This window comes from Rhodnius prolixus, unplaced genomic scaffold (genome assembly GCF_049639745.1).
Source record: "Rhodnius prolixus isolate KJV_2025 unplaced genomic scaffold, Rpr scaffold_12, whole genome shotgun sequence".
Taxonomy (NCBI): Eukaryota; Metazoa; Arthropoda; class Insecta; order Hemiptera; family Reduviidae; genus Rhodnius; species Rhodnius prolixus.
Window position 1 is genome coordinate 1293751 of NW_027411635.1, and position 13438 is coordinate 1307188.

The window sequence follows — 13438 nt, forward strand, 5'->3', positions numbered from 1 at the left end:
AAGATGGGTGCCGCGATTGCTCACGCTTGACCAAAAACGAAATCGTGTGAAGTGCTGCAAGGACGGTTTGCAGCTGTTCCAGAAGAATCCGCAGGACTTTAAGCGTGGTTTCGTCACTGTGGATGAAACATGGATACATCACTACACTCCTGAGACCAAAGAACAATCCTAACAATGGGTTACCAAGGGGGAATCTGCGCCAAAAAAGGCGAAGACCGTTCCTTCGGCCGGAAAGATTATGGCGACTGTCTTTTGGGATTCGCAAGGAATAATCCTCATCGACTATCTGGAAAATGGTAAAACTATTACAGTTGCATATTATTCATCGTTATTGGACCGTTTGAAAACCAAGCTGCAAGAAAAACGCCCACGATTGGCCCACAAAAAAGTCCTTTTCCATCACGACAACGCACCAGCTCACACCTCAGCAGTTGTGGTCGTAAAATTAATGGAAAATGGGTTCCAACTCGTTTCACATCCCCCCTATTCTCCAGACTTGGCTCCCTCGGACTACTATTTGTTCCCCAATATGAAGAAATGGCTGGCGGGAAAAAGATTTTATTCAAACGAGGAGGTGATTGCAGAAACGAATGGCTATTTTTCAGACTTGGACAAATCCTATTATTCGGAAGGGATCAACAAACTAGAGCAGCGTTGGACGAAGTGTATAAGCCTAAAAGGAGACTATGTTGAAAAATAAAAAAGGTTTACCCCAAAAAATTCAGTAGTTTTTATTTTTGCACGGACTTTTCAAACGACCCTCGTATATTTATGTAAAACCTTTATATTTTCTAGAATTAATATAATTTTCAATTTTATTTTATTTTGGTTTCCATGGAAATAGTTTCTTTTTACGTATTCATTATTGTTGAATTACAAGTTAGATTTGATCCTAATTCAGGTGAGTAAATATTTGCAATACTTTTTAAGAATTATGTTATGCTCTTTTGAATTTATGCTCGTATAATCTACTTTTTTTTTCTTCTTTCTCTTAAGTACTGAAACGTTTCTTGCAGATAACAAAATATGTCCAGGAAAGGTAAATACGATGACTATTACGTGGCACGGTATTCTCCCGGCACTAGAATTGGCCATTGGCAAGAAGAATATTTAATCTCTTTGGTAAAACTTCTTAGATACTAACATAAAGCACAATTTTGAAACAAACACAAAAAAAAAATTTGTTACTATAGGTTTGGTGTTACAAATCTTCATAATCACTTTAAATATCGTATAAATTTGTTTCAAAAAGAACCCGCACCCAACGTCGTGCTCTTTTTGGTAAATCTTTAGAATAGCACCCCAGAGGCGTGGCCTAATTCGAAGTGATTCTGATTCGCTGTTACTATAGAACCCGCCATATTCAAATATAAATATAAAACTATTTCTTTATTTTATATTTACACTTAAATCTAGCGGGTTATATGGTAACAGCGAATCAGAATCACTTCGAATTATTTATTTATTTCTTAATGGGGGGCTTCGCCCCCCACACCCCCTGATTTTTTCTTACCCCCTCCTAACCTACCTAATCACCCTCAATTTTTTTATTTGTGTCACAAGATTCATTACAATAATTACACAGAACAACACAAAAGAAACTTACCTTATTCTGTGGAGTCCTTTTCCTGAGGAGGGTATACTTGTCGAACTCCCTCCAGAAAATCGAACAAAATTTTAAAACATTCATTACTCCAACCTCACTCACACTACACTCATGCTTTAATTTTAAAAAAAACTGCAAATTTAAAACGCTCATACTCATAAAGTTACAAAAAAACGGCACCTCAGGTCACATACAGAGCATTCGCGGGAACTATTAATACATTAAACAGGAAGCAGTTGCTAGGCAGTAAGTGTACTGCGCATGCGTGCGAAACATAAGCGTTACGAAATTCGCACAATCCGAAACAGAATATTGGCGGGAAGTAGTTTACATTTTCACCGGTAGGTGCGCTGTACTTCCCACCCCCTAAAAATAAACAGGCCACGCCCCCGGGGCGCTATTCTATAGATTAGCCCTCTTTTTAAACACCTTATACGCCGTGTACTTTCTGTGTCTTTAAACCTTCTAATCTGCTATTTCGTTCAACTAGCGCAAAATATATATAACTATAGATAGAAAAAGGTGTAGAACATTGTTCTAAATCTGAGCTACTCCAACGACACAGCAACTATGTTTTCCAAAAGTTTATTAGCTACCCATTTTGTTTCCAGTTTTTGCTTGTTTCATCAGCTTATACAAATTAAAAAAAATGACAGCTTTGAATCTAGGAATTCATGCAAATTGACGCTACCCTTTGAAAAAGTTAAAGAGCGTATTATGAGGTTAAAAAACAAAAAAATAGTTTAGTCAAAGCAAGCGTCCTCTATCCTATGACTCAGTACTGCTTTCAGCATTTTACTAAGCAGAACCTTGCACGCCAACAACGCAAAAAATTTCTTTCACGTGAATTAAACGTGTCCCATTCTCCCTATCAAACGCTTCCTGCGAGCATTTCAACATAGTTTTGAAGTATTGATGAATTTCATCAAATGAATTAGATTTATTAAGGACAATACGAACAAATAGAAACAATGGATTAGTATGGAGTAGCGAACTAGCTACATCTATCCTACGAAGAGAAAGATTTGAATGAAATTATGCTACTCGTTGATGGAACTAGGAAGGCGTTCATTCGTTTTGAGATGGTTCTTGGCGTTCATTCATTTTGAGATGGTTCTTGGCGTTCATACGAACTTTTGTCTTGCTTGACGTACACTCTGTTTTGGTTGAAAGATATCACCTTTTGGTTAAAGGGTGCTATTTCAACAAAACTAACCAAAACCCTAACATTTGCTCAACTATGGAAGATTTAATGTTGAGCTTCTTTCTACCAAGCTTAAAGCCAAAACCAGGCACCCTCTGACAACTAGCTTGTCTGCTACCTCTTTCTGCATAGTAAAATATTTCAAATGCGAAGGGGCGAAAATGGGATGTTTCTTTTGGCAAGGGAAGGGCAAGAAATTGTCGGTCCTCTTTTGACTTTTGACACAACTTAGAGGTTTAAAAAAAAAAAATAGACTAATAAATAAATTTGTTTTGAATTCAGGAACTCCATAAAAGCATCGCAACACAGCTGAGAAAGAACCAAACCTTCTATCAGGAAAACTTTAGGAAGTTAAGAAAGGAAGTAGAGTCGGTAAGTATTTAGTGTAGAAAAAACGCACTGGGGTTTTCCTATGATGTAGAGGACCTGGTACAAGAACGCAAGGCGGCCATTTTGTATCCCATCCATTGTTTCACAGATTTTAATTTTCTCTGCAGGGTGTACACCTTATAGGCATTTCAATAACATACAAAAATCTGCTAACGAAACTAATATGGTACAATTTGAGACCATATCTAGTAATATGGTAAGAATGTGCATATATGTTGATTGAAGAAGGATAAATCTGTCTAAAACATGTGAAACACGAGCGGTCATAATCATGGTGTTACTAAAAAAAGTAGTGGGAAAAGCCCAGAGTGAAAAGCAGAGCCTTGGGAAAGAAGGCAGTTTTAAATCCTCGGTTTCTTACAGCTACGGTGACCACATGTTCTTTATTTAAGAGGACAGTCCTTTATTTCACTGCTCTGTCCTCTAACTTTATTAATTTTCTAAAATAGGCCTTTTGTCCTTTATTTTGTAAAGTCTTCGCAAAGTTTAAAAAAATTCCCATATTTTCATTATATGTGGACGGATGAAAAACCCCAGTTGAAGGTAAGCTACATTAAAGCATGTATTTCCGTCAAATAAACTTTCTGCATGGAATTTTATGACTTTTTAAAGCGTGAACCGGCGCTATTAAGAGAAATTAATTCTACTGAAAAGTATCAAAATTAATGTTATTTAAATTTTTACAACGTGTGTGTATGTGTAATAATTAAGATTGTTTAAAATGTTAATGTATAAACTGCTGTATTGCACTATTTTCGAAATCAATGTTATAAACTTATGAATTTTATAAGTTATTTTTTTATTTTCTTCGATACGTCCTTTATTTTCCCCCAATAGAATATGGTCACCGTACAGCGGAATGCGCTTAATTCGTTGGATACAGCCTTGCAAGCCTTTGGTAGAAACGTAGGAACATAGCAATTTACAAGAGGCATGAGGAACGGTTAAAGTTAAAGAATTTCTTAGCAGTTGCAGTTCTTTTCATGTTGCAATATGCGTGATAGATAAAAATAGCTGTCCACTCCATCTAAATAAAATGAACTTTGAAATTCAGTGTGTCACTTCTAGGAACAGGTAGCGGCCTAGAAATTAAGGAACTTTGTGTGAGATTTGGTGAGGCAGGGTCCTCCAGGAAATCTTCGCGCATGGCTGCTTACAGCAAAATAGATTTCCTGATTGCTATCTAAGTCAAGGTTATCAACATTAAGAAGAATAAGAAGGATATGTTGAGACATACTGAAAGCTAGTTTTTCAGCAATCAAACAGGCGAATCCAATCATCAGATCGCTGGTCAAACAAAGCGTTTATCTAGACAGGCACTATAACGTAGAGCAAATTATTCTTCAGTCTCTTTTAAAGATTTGGCAACACAAAAGACGAGATGCCTCATTCTAAATGTAAGCCTGAGCAAGTGTTCTGTAACGTCAAGCTGAAATCCCGTTAGATATTGCCATAATAACTAACCGAGAAGTTGATACAAACATACCAGATATATTTTTATTTGATAAAGAAAAACGCCAGGTAAAGATTATACAGGTTGCAATCCCACTGTATCACAGGTTGGTTCAAACGGTGGCTGAGAAGAAGCGCAAATACTTCGAGACTACAATACATTGAAGTAATTTCTGTGGTTGTTTCGTGTAATGGACCGGTCACAGGAGATTGACAGGAAAAGAAAATGAAGCTGAAATCTTTAGTTTGCACATTATACATAAAACTGCATTACTTGGTACTACTAACTTTGTCTCAAAGGTTTGTCTTTAACACCTCTCGGTGGTACATGCAACTAATTATGACGATTACAGCAATATTACTTTATCTTTTGGAAGCGTATGAACAAACTTATAACAAAGCAATAATCATTAATGACAAGTAATTCCGACTAGCCATCAAGGTGTCATCTACTTTTAAGGAACAGTTGTAAAGAATTAAAAAATCATAGACCACCTGTTTTCTCTAAAACTGTTGAGAATTGCACTTTGTAACTGATCTAAAGTATTTATAAGTATATATACATATTTTTTTTTGCGCAAATGACACGCAAATCACCCTCGAACGGTTTTTGAAAATTGGTTTCTGTGTGGTGTAACCTTCTACAACGTATCTCAAAATCCTAAAATCATAGTTGTTTGGTTTAGATACCTCCGGAAAACGAACGCGGCAATGAGCTTTGGGTCAAAATTAGCTCAATTAAAGCACTACCTAATTGAACCATTCTTATGACAAATATGTCACCGAGTTGGGCCCAACAATAAGGTTTTTAACATTACAACAACCAAAAGCAAAAACCGAATAAATTTTTCAGGTTTTATTATTGGCCATTATTCCCGAAAATGGTTCCACTGTATAAATCACTACCTATATATAGGTTCTAATTTGATATAGATGTTTGGAAAAAAGTAATTTTTAGAGTGATTCTAAGAAAAGCCCCTTCTCTAAGATGTTATTTCAATGCAATCGTCGTTCTAACAACTGTTTAGTATATTAATAAGAATCAAATAAGTTGCCAAAATTTGTGAAGTTAGAAGAATTTCAGTGGTCAGGGAAAGTGCATTACTGAAGTCTTTTCAGCAATACTTTCAATGAAGACATTAGCAGGTCTCTGAAGCCCGTAACTAGTTACAAGCCGATCACATTCTATTAAAACGTTTCTTTGTAATTGGAGTTCTAGTGAAGCTGCCCAGCCCGAATACATTTGTTGCAATAGAATCAGTATTACTTTTATTATCATGAAATCTACATTAACATTGAAGCAACTAACTTTCAGTAAAAAATCCGATTTTTAGATAACCATTACTGCTAGCCGACCAAGAGTGTATAACGGCGATCTGATTTACATACTGAACCCGCATGTAGAAATTCCTATTGACGATAGCAACGAAGAAAGAGCTCCGCCTGGAATTACCCTGTCGTTGATATACACACCAGAAGTGTATGAGTTAACTGGTCAAGTCATTCCGGGTATTTCCCTTGGCGGAACTACACATCCGATTCCCACTTTAAGAAATACGTTTCGTATTTGTAAGTAAGTATTTCTAGAATTAAAAGTAAGCTTTTACCAGTAACAGAACTATTAATATGTGATTGCTCAACAACAGGATGAACTTAGATTATGCCTTTTTAAAGCATGCAAGACATATGTGAAAATTTAAACACGACAAAATTTAGTTAACTTCATTTAAAAGTTGGTCGAATTTAGTTTAAGCATAAGTAACAAGCAAAATTTGGTAAAGTCACGTTTAAAGTAAACCATGGTCAAGTTCAGTTCTGTTCAAATAGTCAGTTAAATTATCCTTAACAGTCAATAGGCGACCTATTTTACTTTTTTTTTTATATATATTTTATTTCCCAAAAATTTAATGTTTTAAGAGAAAGTAATAATTTTTTCTTTTTCTCTTTTTAATAAAATTTAACTAAAAATAAAATCAATATGAAGATTTATAAAATAAAATTATGTAACATGAAATTAAGAAAAAAAATCCACTTTATTCTCTAAAGGTATTCAATAATTAATTGACTTACTTTTATCCAATGAAATTATTAATATTCACTATTTGAAGCAATGCAATTACGTTTGGAAAAGGCAAATGGCATATAATAATAATAATATTTTTTATTTGTTTCAAGATTTAACTTATACAAAGGGTTAGTGTGATTACAATAAACATTACAGTTCATAAAAACAGAAACATACGAGGATCGTTTGAAAAGTCCGTGCAAAAATAAAAACTACTTAATTTTTTGGGGTAAACCTTTTTTATTTTTCAACATAGTCTCCTTTTAGGCCTATACACTTCGTCCAACGCTGCTCTAGTTTGTTGATCCCTTCCGAATAATAGGATTTGTCCAAGTCTGAAAAATAGCCATTCGTTTCTGCAATCACCTCCTCGTTTGAATAAAATCTTTATCCCGCCAGCCATTTCTTCATATTGGGGAACAAATAGTAGTCCGAGGGAGCCAAGTCTGTAGAATAGGGGGGATGTGAAACGAGTTGAAACCCTATTTCCATTAATTTTGCGACCACAACTGCTGAGGTGTGAGCTGGTGCGTTGTCGTGATGGAAAAGGACTTTTTTGTGGGCCAATCGTGGGCGTTTTTCTTGCAGCTCGGTTTTCAAACGGTCCAATAACGATGAATAATATGCACCTGTAACAGTTTTACCCTTTTCCAGATAGTCGATGAGGATTATTCCTTGAGAATCCCAAAAGACAGTCGCCATAATCTTTCCGGCCGAAGGAACGGTCTTCGCCCATATGGCCACTCCGAAAATTTTGAAACCACTTATAAACTGTTCTAATCGAAGGTGCAGAGTCACCATAATGTTTATCAAGCTTCTCTTTAGTCTCCGGAGGTGTTTTGCCTTTCATAAAGTAGTGTTTAATCAACACACGAAATTCTTTTTCGTCCATTTTTTGAAAATCACTCGACTTCCTCGATTCAAACGAATGCCAAACACAAAGAAATAGACCGATCTGGCTGAAACTTGGTGTGTATTCTTCCAAGAGATGCTACTAACTAAACATAACCTCGATACGCGCCAGTAGTGCTATCTCTCTGACTTTGCACGGACTTTTCAAACGACCCTCGTAAAAGAAACTGAACAGAAAGATCTAAGTTCTCAAACAGAATATACAAATAAAACTGAAATATCAACTTATCAGAAAATAATAGTTCTAGTCAAAAAAAAAAATAAATAAAATAGACTCCATAACAAATTACAAAAACATTATCTTTCTTTACAATTCAAATTTTGAAAATGGCAAATTCAGATGTTATTATAGTTCATTGTTCTAACTTCCAATCCCTTTAAAAGATATAAATATAAGTCATTAATTTTGTTAATATCAATTTTATACAGCAAAGTCTCCATAGACACATTCTCCCTGAGCTATAGGAGAGGGATTAATATATTTAGCCAAATATTTTTCTCTAATTTTATTAAAGTTGTAACGATAAAAAAGAAAGTGGTAGATATTATCTTTATGTTTTAACGAACAAAGAGAACATATTCTGTCTGGAAAAAATTTATAATTTTTAAAGTTAAGGTATAGAGAGGGATATTTTTTATTGAATAATCTTAGTTGTGCAATAATTCTTATCTTATTAATATGACATCTATTAGTTAATAAATACTCCTCTCCAAAAGTTAACGAACTGCAGAGACGGAAATGTAAATTAAACGAAGAGTTCACAACAAATTCAATATCTTTACAAATTAGAGAGTTTTTAAAAGATTCACAAAGACCATGCGAAGAGTATAGAAACATACTAAGCATACACCTTTTATACCTACGCTTTTCGTTTTAACTGAGCAAGAGAAGGATAAATATATTTTTTGTGATTCTAACATTACGTTGATTTCAATAAAATGAATTAGTTGATAAAAAAAGTCTAGGTAGCTTCCAATACTAAAACTGTAAAGCGTAACATAAAAGCAACACAAATGGTTAAATTGACTACTGGACTAAAGCATGCTTGGTAATTTCATTTGCAGACTCGGCGAAAGTGAGGACTCCAAGAGTTTAATATTCTACGGAGATGACATCACATTCTGTCCGTTGGATACTTATTTGAACACAGTAAGTACATGGGGAAACTGTTTTGGCCATGTTTTTACTCTCTAGTGATTCTCAAATAACAGTTTAGTAAAAGTTCTTTTTTTAAAATTTTCTAGAAATTGTATTTGGAAGGTCGACCAACCAATCCCTTGTCAGTTACAACGAGTCGAGCATGCAAGGAACAGATAAGGGTTTCCTTGGGTTACAATCAATACTGTCGCTGGAAGATACAAAATGTGGACATCCACAATAGAAAGAAATCAGTCCCTGTGCCGGTAAGAGTAATTTTGTAACTATGGGTGCGCTAACAGTATTCGTCTCAGAAAGTTCACGATTGATATTTCTTTAAGATGCCACCAGTTAAACATGGCAATAAGATTTGGTTGAAATTAACCAGTGAAAACGTATAGCTAGGTCCATCATTTTTATTTGAGATATTTTTCGGGAAAATTAATTATAGGGAATTCTGGACGAAGGGTAATGTTTTCCCGGAAATGCCATTTCAGTATTCTACAAAAATAAGGGAGTATACTATTAAAAAGAACGAACTAATAGCGGAAATTACGAATGTAGCAAAATAATGCGAATAAGGCGCCACGGTAGCCGAGCGGTAAAGCTAATATGTATTGTGGTACTGGGTTCGATTCCCGGTCTAGGCCTTGGTTTTTATTTAATGGTTAATAAAAGAAATTTACAGTAAAGTATGTTTGCTAGTCGCCTCCGTCCACAACACCTAATTGGTGTTGGACGTTAAGCCCCGCCTGAAAAAATAGGCGATTACTTTACTTTTTTATTGCGAATATACAGTTGGGTATGTAGTGCTGGATAAGATGGTTGATTTTATAGGGTAATATAGAATTTTTTAGAGTTTGAAAGCACGATTTTTTCTAGTCAAAGTGCCGAACTCTCTATTAGCTAGTGATGGTGTTGTGAGGGGGGCAAGTCTAGGACGTTTTTACTAAAGACCTACCCTAAAATAAACAAACCTAAGCTACACGTTCATCAGAATTGTGGTAAACAAAATAAACTAAACTTACTGACAGGTAACATAAATAAGACAGTGTAGCATAACCCTGAAATAAAATAAACGGAAACAATGTTTTCAAACTTACTACTACAGGCATTCACACAAACACTGGACTTAAAGAGTAGTATTATTTACAGATGAATTTGGAATACATAAATAATATTGTCTATAAGTATAAACGCTCTCCCCTCTATTACGAGTCACTTCCACCTGCCGTGCCACTACTCTGTCTCTTCTTAGGCAATCGAGTAAAAACTAAGGATATTACAATTCTTTAAAATAAATAAAACTTAATCTTTAATTACTGTTCATTATTTTTGGTGACTGATTCATAGTTTCAATAGGATGAAAAAATAACTGCCAGTATCTGTCACGATATTTTTTATTATGCCGAGCTTTCGGAACTTCAGGGCTGTGGAACATATTTACAGTGTGTTAATAATACTTATATTAAAATGATGTGACGAATTTAATTATTTAAAATATTACATTGTTGTCAATTAGGTTAATAATTTTGTAAACTCGTTACATTATATATATTCATTTTTATATAAGTATTATTAACACACTGTAAATATGTTCCACAGCCCTGAAGATGACCTAGTCCCTAGGTCGAAAGCTCGGCATAATAAAAAATATCATGACTGAAACGCAGTTATTTTTTCATTTTACTTAATCTTTAATCTAAATAAAATAAATAATGTATTTACAAACTAATAAAGATTCTCTGTAACTAAAATCTAATTCTTGTACTCATCACTCCTTAAATTGGAGTAATATTCTTGTGAGTTTAGCTGTGAAGAAATCAGTTAGAGAATCTAGTATGAGCCTGTGAAGTGCGCGAATCTGAATCTTCTAGATTTCTTTTTCTCGTTTTTGTCTGAATCCTCCTCATGCGAATTATGATTCGAGTGGATTTCGCTGTTTTAAACTCAGAGCAGAAATTACCTTTAAATTTGTGGCCAAAAGAATTATCAAAGGATAGTTCGATACGTTATCTCCAGGGGTTAGTGAGGACATATACAGTACCCGGCTGTCTTATTTTGGTGGAGCAGAGAGTTTGGCACCTTCGGCAATAATTTGTTTTTCTTCTTTATTTCTCACTCTGTTATATCATACACCTATAATTAGAAAAATAAGTAATCGCCTTTTTTTAAGGTGGGTCTTAACGCCCAACTACCAATTAGGTGCCGTGGACAGGGGCGGAAGAACATACATTACAATTAAGGTTTTTCCAAACAATTAGAAAGTAGTTTTACGCGGGATTCGAACTGTGGATCTCCCACTTACAAAGCCACGCTTCATAATCACTAGACCAATAATCACCGCTACACCTGTAATTACTGATCCAAAACCGCATTAGCACCTTCTCGATGTTTTCATTTGTGGATGCTGTATTGAGCCTTCCTTCACGTGGCTCGTACTCAATAGTCCAATCAAACTTAAATACAGATAGAACGAATAGTGTAATCCTTCACCAACTTAGGATGAATCTTTGTCGGCAATAAACCATACGTAACAAAGACTTTTAGGACGATACCAGTTCATCTATTTCTACAAAGTATATCAACATATCTCCTTGAACAAGCCGTATAAAGAAAGATCTTGATAGATCAAGTTAACCATTGACGGAGATTAATTCCATACTAGTCAATATAAAAACAATTTTTTTTTTATAGCAAGGCCGGATCTTTTCACATTGCTCTATTATAGCGCCAAGCCAAGCTGTTTGCACGCATGTCAGAACTTACAGCAAATATATCAAGAATGTTTCCCTAATTAATTTCAGGATATGGCAGTGATCTAGGCAGGGTATCTATTCCTCCATCATTTGGTAAATAGTTCTGAAATTCTTGACCCACTCCTTATGAATGCGATCCGAGCAAATACGCTGACAACTGTTTCATCTTCATACATACAGAATCTGCGATTTTATTATTGTCTGAGCAGAAAGCTCTCTCCAAAAGCAATCATTTGAGTTCACCTCTACAAGAAACTAAGATAACTCAGTTCCGCTCAATATTTATTAGAACTAATTTGCTTTCACTAGGCGAACGCCGATGTAATCATCCAGCACGCCTCAACACACCACACACTGTGCGCCCTGGAGAACTGGACCAATATGATGTTTTATAAAGTAAATATTTACCAGATTCAATTTTCTATTAGAGATACAGCATTTTTCAGTCAAATAAAATAATAATAATTCAATTAAAAAAAAAATTGTTTTATTCCACCCAATTGTACCTTCAATCAAAGGAGTAAAAATAGTTTAAAAATTAAACATTTCTAACAGACTTTATTTTTATATCTAACTTTTTCAAAGACGTTCCACTATTCATTTTAATTTAATTAATTCCTCTTTTAATCATCTTAAACAAAATTAACTCTTTTAGGATTAAATGAAAGCTTTCTTTGAAAACAAATTTCAATTTCTTTTTTTTTAAACCTATTTTTAATCGAATTAATTAAAACCTTTTCAAAACTGAGGAATACTAAACAACTGAAATAGATGGATGCTTACAGGGGTTAGCATTAAAGTAAAAACTACCGAGACCTAGCAGGTCTATTTCGATGTTCGTACAAAGAATGTAGTCGTCAGAAAGTCTGTGTGTTAGAGTTACCAGCGATGGTTCGCTAATCCTAAGAAGCTGCAGACATCAGCTAGCTGTACAGGCCCTGTGCGTATTGGTTAACTGTTGAAGCTGCCAGTTTAGTAAGGCTGGTATAACCGCCGGGAACTTTTTTATTCAAAATCAGTACAGAAAAGTAGAGAGTGGAGAGAATGCAAAATTTTATTAATTTTTAATAACATGTAGACTGGCTCACAATAGATCTACACCGAAACACTCCCTAGCATGGCAATCTCACACCACCTTTCCTTTCACAGTGTTGCCCATTCTCAGCGATATATATCGGTTACAAAGGACCTCGAAGAAGTGGAATTTCAGCTAGTACATGAAGTAGTTAACAAGATTGAAATAAAAAAGTATTATTTGACTGAAAAAAGCTAATACTACTTTTCTAAGAGAAGCGCTACTGATATTTTATGATTTACAGGAATGTGATGTGACCATCGAACGACGAGAGAATATATTCCTTCGAGCTCAGCCTTCCAATGTTTGGCAAATCTGCAATACGGTCCAATAGTGGCGGCAATATCTCAAAAAAGAGAAAAAATCCAAATTATAATAATTTGTTCTTTCACTCACATTCGACCTTCATAATCTGTTTTACTTGGTTTTATTTTCTAGCAAATTCCTTATGTAATTTTAAAAAATAAAAATTTTGGAATTTTAAACTTCCATTTTTTCAAATTTCCACCCTGTAAAAGTAAGATATTGTGCGGTTATCCTATTAATGAACGTTTTACAAAAGCCCTGAGCTTATGTTGTATCTCTTCTATTTTTCAGCTTGTTTTTATTTTTATATTCTTAAATATTTGATTAATCTTTTATTACTTGTTTTAATAATAGTAATGGCTTACAGGATTTAAGATTAATTTTGATAGTAAATAGATTTATAGATAGATAGATAGATTGACTGTAATATCTATTAATCTACAATAATCAAACTATTAATCACAGGATAAAAAAAAAGTTATAAAAAATTTAAAAAAATATGGGCTAAAAAATTCAATTTAAAAAAAAAAA

General features: G+C 34.4%; 1 protein-coding gene across 1 annotated transcript; it reads left to right on the plus strand.

Moving 5' to 3' along the window:
* Positions 1–836: 836 nt before the first annotated feature.
* LOC141461973 (cilia- and flagella-associated protein 161-like) lies at positions 837–13416 on the plus strand. The gene is made up of 8 exons (XM_074143481.1): positions 837–901; positions 1017–1122; positions 3093–3182; positions 5987–6225; positions 8695–8779; positions 8875–9033; positions 11836–11922; positions 12846–13416. The coding sequence occupies exons 2-8, from the start codon at positions 1027–1029 to the stop codon at positions 12933–12935; spliced, it is 846 nt and encodes a 281-aa protein (XP_073999582.1). The 5' UTR covers positions 837–901; positions 1017–1026; the 3' UTR covers positions 12936–13416.
* The last annotated feature ends 22 nt before the right edge of the window (positions 13417–13438 follow it).

Coding starts and splice junctions, on each gene's coding strand:
- LOC141461973 (XM_074143481.1), top strand. CDS start 1,027: ATGTCCAGGAAAGGTAAATACGATGACTATTACGTGGCACGGTATTCT. Junction 3,183..5,986: donor TAAGAAAGGAAGTAGAGTCG/GTAAGTATTTAG, acceptor TCCGATTTTTAG/ATAACCATTACTGCTAGCCG. Junction 9,034..11,835: donor AGAAATCAGTCCCTGTGCCG/GTAAGAGTAATT, acceptor TGCTTTCACTAG/GCGAACGCCGATGTAATCAT.